This window comes from Patella vulgata, chromosome 7, assembly GCF_932274485.2.
Source record: "Patella vulgata chromosome 7, xgPatVulg1.2, whole genome shotgun sequence".
Lineage (NCBI taxonomy): Eukaryota > Metazoa > Mollusca > Gastropoda > Patellidae > Patella > Patella vulgata.
Genome location: NC_065885.2, coordinates 16,481,937 through 16,490,028, shown reverse-complemented (window position 1 = coordinate 16,490,028; position 8,092 = coordinate 16,481,937). Strand labels below are relative to the sequence as shown.

The following is an 8,092-nucleotide window of genomic DNA, read 5'->3' as shown; positions in this document are numbered from 1 at the left end:
TAGACTTCATGTTTGTTAAAACTACTTAAGAATCTTGGACTTTTTAGACCACAAACCGTGTAAATTTTAATGCAAAACATCGTAAATAACGTAATTTTATTGAAGAAAAGAAAACCATTAATATGGCGTTATAAACAACATTACCGGTATGCACGATTATCAAGTCCTTAATGGCGCTTAAATACGCAGTAGAATTATTGTCTACTGGACAATAACTGTAATCACGTGACCACATCAACATCCCGGTAAAAAACACGTGTAGGTAAAATTCGGGAAAGTAAGGTTTATAAAACATTATTTACCGCAAACGGGAATTTATCAATTTTGATGAAATAAACGACATGTATTGTAAAAATAAATTTCCTTTTTTGTGTCAAAAAGGGTTTTTAAACTTTTGACTGAAACTGTTTCAAAATTTTAATTTTAACATAGAAAATATCAGGTTGAAGTTGAACCGATTTTATTTGCTTGGATCGTAAATATAAGAAGTCGGTTGCGAACATCAAACTTTCTAATAAAATGAATGTCAGATCTCCGATTCAAAATAAAGACCTGCTTAAGATATCCATAAAACTTAAGGACATGCCTTCAATAAGAAATATTTAATAAATTAACTAGGTCAGTGAACTAAATAACACTTACCGTAATCACGACAGCTGCCTCGCCTTTCCAATATGGCGGCCAAAAAAGTGTGTTGTTCTGATTGGACAATCTCCCAAACAGAGTTATCTTCCCTTTAAGTCCCCTGGATAGCAAAGACTTGCATGGGAGAATGCTGATTGGACAGTGATGTGATGTGACCAAGGGACGCAACTCTGAATAAATCAAATGGTGCGATAGAGCCGTTTACGGTACTGTCCATGACAGAAACGGACATCCAGATGACCGCGAAATTTGTGGGGTGCACATGAAGATTTTTAACTTGTGGGCATACTTTTACCACAGCAAACGAATTTTGGGGTAATTTTCATGGGGTGCACCCTACAAGTCCAAAAACCCACACAAGTATCATTTGTACGTTCCAAAGCCCACACAAGTACTTCCCAGTGAGAGCGGACAGACGGACAAAATAATTATCGGAAGTTAAAACTTTTGCTGAAAGGCACATCTATTGTATCTTATTAATTTGTATACCAAGTTTGGTGAAAATATCTTGAATAGTTTTGGAGTTATCCTCTGGAAACGATTTGTAACTGACAGAGGGACAAAATAATTATCGTAAGATGAAACTTGAATAGTTTTGGAGTTATCCTCTTGAAACCATTTGTGATGGACAAACAGACAGACAAAATATTTATCGGAAGATGAAACTTTTGCTGAAAGGCATATCTATAGTATCTTAATGTGTATACCAATTTTGGTGGAGAAATATCTTGAATATTTTTTAAGTTATCCTCTGGAAACGATTTGAGACGGACGCTGCCCGTTTGTAGATCCCCCACCCAACTTCGTTGGCGGGTGATAATAAGCTTAAAATGATGAAATAAACAATTTTATGAATGAACTAAATCATACCAATAACTGCAATGACTGGGGCACCAATCTTTCTCGAAACAGACTCAACTGTCTTCACATCTGTACAGGGCTGAAATGAATAATCATGTTTTTATTACTCATTACTTGGTAACTGAATTAACTGGTAACTGTCATCCTAAACATGCAAGTCACATGGCACTTCCCAGAAAAAAAATTCAAATGTTATTAATATACAATACCTGAAAAAATTCCAGCAAACTGTCTTCTCTGAAGTATGCCATTAAGACTTAAATAAAACCTATGAGTTTCATATGTGGATGAGTTTCATTAACCATGTCGTCCATTTGTTGTATTTCCTTTCTTAAGCGTGGGGAGTTTTCCTTCCGCATACAATGAATCAATGAGAATTTTCTTTTATGGGCGGTTGCATAATTTTCTAATGTATGACCGGTTAGTGTTGAAAAATGCTGACACACGATATCTCTTTCAAACAAATATGGAAATTCCTTTACAACTTCATTTGTTGAGCTTGAATTTATCAATTTTCTCTGCAAGGGGTATGTGTCGCTCGTATATTCCTTTATAGTGGACTCACAAGTCATATTCCTGGAACTAACATATTCAGATTTCATCCAATCTTTCTTTTTTATCAATTCGGATTCTTTTTCACTATCAAAGTCTACACTCCATGTAGATAAACATCCATAATTCTTTGAGGAACTGGAGCCTGGACTTTCACCACCACCACTACCACCACTTGCTGAAGAACTATTTTTTCTCTTAAGATTGTGCAGACGCTCTACAATATTTGACAGGATACTTGAATAGCCTGATCCAATAACTTTGCCCATTACTTTGTCCCCCAAGGCATCATTATATCTATTAACCAATCTTGCTGCTATCAAATGTAGATCTTTCAATGTTGGGTTTTTCGCCACCTCCCTGATGCTATCCACCAAAATTCTTATTGATTCTCTACGTAGATATTCGGTAGGCCTGTTTCCACCCTCGCACGAGTCCAAAAAAAGTTTAGGAAATTTCTCCCACGGTATTTCATACCATTGGGCCCAAAGGGCAGACGGTTCATCCGAAAATGAACTACCACTACTGCTAGCTGGCGAATTGACTAGCCTTGTTGAGGTACTGTGGTCAGTATGGTAGGTGCTTTCACTGCTGGTCAAGTCTTCAACATCTGTTAAAGAAAAATCAAACAATGTAATGGATACTTGAACTTAAACCTTTTATCTTCAAACCAGAATATATATTTCCAAAATACCGCCCAACACTACATGTAATTATATAATTACGTGAAACAAACACTTCAAAGATAACTTGTCATGCAAGGTAACATACGCCCACTGCCAGCTGTCCAAAATGATAACCTTGATTTTATCAACTAGAATTTTCTCAAATTGAAGAACTTGATGAGGTATCTGTACTTCAAAAACTTCATTAACTGTCATCAATTCACAAGTTCTTTTAAGATCACACTGCTCTGAAGCCTCAAATAGTGAAGGGATTTAAATAAGTTAAGGGAACGTACCCCAAAAAACCCGATATTGAATAGGAAATCAGAATGATGCAATCAGAAGTTGCAAGATTCCATGATGAACATACATGGCTTTCAAAAATAAACTACATGTATTTAATGTGTATTATTCGACTCGTCGTTTTATTTTTTATATTACTTTAGGTGCAAGTTGAATGTCAATATAAACTAATTTAGTGAAGTTACCATAAACATTTTTATCTACACGTTCAACTTACCAGATCTGTTCATCTTTTTTTTAACGTCTAAAATAAATCTCCGAGCTGGTATCAGTTTAATAATGCCACTAATGTCTTCAGCACTCAAATACTGCAAGGTTTCAATATTTTTAACACCAACCTCATCGTATTTTCTTAACAATAGGCTCATTTCAGTTGTAGATAAGTTTGGTAGCAACTCCTTGGTTAGTTGAACAACTTCATCCATGGCTGACAATAAGTAAAGATCTTCATCACATTTTGACACAAAATATCATGTGGTAGACAACCATTTAATATAAGGAAGATAGAACCAAGCATCAACCAAGAGCACGTGCACTTGCATGATTTAATAGAATATCATGACAGATTTTAATAGTCCTTCAATGGCAACAACAAAAAATTTGTTCAAATGAAAACCAAAATCATTCAAGATCATTTCAATATGCATAAATTTGCCAAAATTGTAAACTGTAGTCCATCACGTTAACTGGTCGATTTGATGTGTTTTGGCCACATCAAGGGCAATACAGCTTGCCAGGCAATGTAATATTATACACCAACTGGCAACTTTGTTTGAAATATAACATTTGACAAGACGGCAAACATCACAACCATGAAATATTCAACCTTTAGTGAAACATATCTTTCAGGATTTTTTTTAACAAAAAGAACAATACCGGTAACTCAAATTAAATATTTTGTGATTTCCTTGATTACCGGTACCAATAGAGTTCATCCTCTTGGGTGATAATTAACTATTTCACCATTAACAATGACAACTAGATTTTAGGAGATTTTTATTTGTAATGACATCTCTTTACAAGGGGAGATATTCGCACAAATCGGGCAGACACTTTGAATACAAAAATCAGTAGGCCTAATCACGATCATCAGTCATTTGACAATACGTTATTTATTGTCTAAAACTAGACAACGTTGCTAAATGGTCACTGAATAAATTATAATCAGTAAATTAGCAAATTACACATTAATAAGGAATTTTTCAGACTATTATTTTTTCAGTCCACAACGATAACTCCACTTTTCAGTGTCTGTTAGAATTAGACATCCAATAATTATATATACCTAGGCTATGTGAATATATGAAAATGCAGTAACCCATCTTTAAGTGGGGAAAGGTCAAAGGTGGACACTTACCTTTTTTGGGAGATTACTATGTTTCAGTACTTGGACTTGACTAATTCCTAATCCTAACAGTAAAGTTGAACCTGTAAAACATAAAAACATTGTTATGGCAGTGGTCAAGCAGACCATATTTTTGATAAATATGTGACCAAGAGGTAAGTAACCCCATGCTGTCTCTTTAAATTTGTCTGCAACAATATGTCAACATTGTTATAACATTCTGTTGATGCCTTTGATCAATTGTACCATATCTATTTTTAGAACGGCCGAGTTCTGTTTTTAGTCACTGTTACATGCAAGGTCAGATATTCAATTAGTTTTGGTCTGCATCACCGACCACAAAGTGTTTATTCTTGCAATAGTTAAATCTTATCAATTGATTGTCAGCCTTCTTTATATACCGAAGCTTTTGCTAAGACTAATATGAGGACTACTAAAATCACCGTAGCCTACACAGTAACACGAGTCACGAAGAAAAACTGAAAAGTGAAATATTGATAATTTCAAATTTTCCTATATTTGTTTATATAGTATATCCCAAATTTGTACACAGTCTTTGGCGCAACCATCGAATTTGCAAAGACGGTAGATCTAGGCTAGGTTGAGATCAGTGTAACATAATAATAATATGTTCTGCAATGCGGGCTGCGCAGATAATATGAACACAAAATGTCACTTACGTGTGTACCATGTGTACTGCTTGCCGGGTGAAATGAAAAAGAGCGCGAAGCCGTGAGAAGGTCGCTAATTGTCGTAAAATCGGGGTTTCATTTCCATGACATATAACATACGGCATTGCCATAACATACAGTTATGTTTTGTATTAATTTTAACACCAAAGAACAATTCGGATTAATATCATGTAAATGTTTTTAACCCAATAGAGCCGCTTATTATTTTTACACTTTCCGTCTGTAACCGCCTATTTTTTTAAGGATTTCCCAAATTGAGACATGGATATTTCAATGACTTAAATCTATTGTAGAAATTCAAAATCATACATTACAAGTTATATTTGTATGAAAGATAATAAACCAAAGAATTCAAACTCGCAAAATATTTTGGTAGGGGGTCAACTTTTGGTGACCTTTGACCTTGACCTTTTGACTTTTGACAAAAAAATCTGGTTTCCATCTAATTTTTCGTGGTTTTCTCTAATTTTCAATGAGTTCTGCAAACTGGAATCATTGGAATATATTTAAAATATTATTTTCTGAAAGTCAGGGTGTCAAAAGATTGCAAAAGCTACTATCAATTTGCCCAAATATAGGTCAATAGGTACATGACGAATGACATGTAAACGTCGCGAAATTCATAAATTACTAAGTTTCAGCTTTCGCACTTTCTACTAAGTCCCTGTCTACTTTAGGCTTTATTTATGGATAAATAAATAAATATATAAGTCGTACTTAGTTGGTATAAAGAATTTATTGAACAGGCAGGTTATGAGATTGGTAGAAACATGTTCTGCACATATTGGCAAGGCAACCAGAACAGCCATATATCGTCTCAATATAATTTTGTCCAGGGGTTTTACGTCCATCCCTTTTGCAGGTCGAACAGTACCGCTTCCTCCCTTTGAACTCAACAAAGCTGTGACCTGGTGCAGCATTCCTGTGGAAGATGTTTTTCACCCTGCGCTGTTTGTCATCAAACTGCTCAAGACTCCTCCTCCTTGAAGTGAACCTGTCTGCCATCTCGTGCACCAATTTCAATATGAAGACCTTCAGGGATGACAGTCTCCTATTATTGGGGTGTGGCATGCTGCTATAATACCACAGAATATATGCATTCACAATAGCGAGATTGAGCAGACCCCAGAATAATTATTTCCACCAGCGACGCCCTGTTCTGCCAACATTGTAGTAGCTGCGCATCTGATCCAGGAAATCAACCCCACCCATGTTAGAATTATAATCCTTTATTGCTGTTGGGATGTCTATCATCTCATCCTGCCTGAATCTTGTGCGAGGTTTCTGGGTGTCGTTCCCGTCATTATTGGTGGACAGCATGTATACATCCCGTTTATCCTTCCATCTAATAAACAGAAGATTTTCAACCTCCTCCGATATCCACTTCACACTCTCGTACTGCTGTAGACGGACTTGATCAATATTATTGGGTAGAACTCGTCTGTTCTTCCGCACTGTGCCACAGACATAAGTATCTGCTTGTTGTAGGTCACTCGCCAGTTGGACAGAAGAGAAAAAGTTGTCAATGTAAACATGATGGTTGCGAAGCAGATATTCTCTCATCACCGTCATTACTACAGTATAGCCGAGACCTAGATTGAGAACTTCATCCCCCCCACCAGCTCCAGTGTAAGGGTAGAATGCAAGGCAATAACCAGTTTCAGAGTCACACAAACACCACAGTTTTATCCCCCATTTCACAGGCTTTTTAGGCATGTATTGCTTCCATGACAACCTGCCATTGAAAGCAATCATGGCTTCATCAACAGACAAGTTTCTTCCAGGGGTGAACATTCTTGGGAAATTTTCCTGTAGAACCGTTAGGAATGTTCGCACTTTTGCAAGCTTATCATCTGGATCAACAGGGAGGACAGGGTTACTGCAGTGAAAATATCGGAAGAGTTTTTCATATCTTTGTCGACCCATTCTTGCTTTGACAAAACCATTGTGCAGGGCCGTATCCTCACTCCAGTAGTCGCGGAATTCCGGTTTGGGATCAACACCAAAAAGGATGTTGATAGCAATGAAAACCTTCATTTCCTCTGGGTTGGTAGGTTCCCAGCTTGCATCTGATGTTTGGAGTGGATTGCCTGCATCATGGGTAGCAGGTGGATTTTTTGCCACGGCATTCATATTTGTGTTGTCTGTCATAGTCTGAAAAAAGTCAGCTCCAATCAAGCACTGTAGAAAATCAAGTGCAGGGGAATCAAAGGGAAGTTCACATTTAGGTCCCTGTGATTCTACATATGGCCTGATATTAGGGTGGGGTAATTGATTGGTCCAGTTTATGGGGGGTTGAACATCACCACCCCCTTGCTGAGCTCCACGGCCTCGCCCACGACCGCCACGTCCTCGACCGCCACGTCCTTGCACACCAGCCTGTCTACGTCCAACAGCACCCCTACCTGCACCACCATTATTATTTTGCTGTTCGACTGCCGGCGGAACATCATCGTCGTCAGAGACAGATGCCATATGAACGTGACTTCCGTTGTCTGTGTCGCCTTCTGAATTGTCGTCGTCGTTATCTTCCTGAAGAATAATAGAAGTTGATCTAAAAAGTATTTTATTTCATCAAATTGTTTACATCACCTGACCCTAACCTACACCCCCCAACCTATCCCAGCCCCTCCCCCCTATTTCATACATCAACTGGATCCCCCCCCCCTCATTTTCATACATCACCTGGACCCCCCCCCCCCCCCCCGAACAGCAACCCCTACAGACAATATCAGGAGGGGTACACAGCACCACAAGAGTCTAAAATCCTCAATGAATGCAAAATTCATTCATTCAGCAGTTCAAGAAAATCAGCTGTCACTGAGCAAAAACTGAAAGTAGGCCTAGTGAAAGCTGGCATGGACTGCGGTGACAGTGTCAACAACAAAATAACCGGCCAAAACCACATTCCAACTGCGATAATGTGTTTCCTGGTGAGTGTTCCCACCCACTCAAATAAACACAGAGGGAAAATATAAGCAGGAATAACCATTCAGTGCGAAAAACACTCCACGTGTGTACGTTATTGT

General features: G+C 37.7%; 1 protein-coding gene across 1 annotated transcript; it reads right to left on the bottom strand.

Moving 5' to 3' along the window:
- Positions 1-6,197: 6,197 nt before the first annotated feature.
- Positions 6,198-7,331, bottom strand: LOC126828068 (piggyBac transposable element-derived protein 4-like). The gene has a single exon (XM_050557647.2). It carries the CDS (start codon positions 7,212-7,214, stop codon positions 6,198-6,200), a length of 1,017 nt encoding a protein of 338 aa, XP_050413604.2. The 5' UTR covers positions 7,215-7,331.
- Between the last annotated feature and the right edge of the window lie 761 nt (positions 7,332-8,092).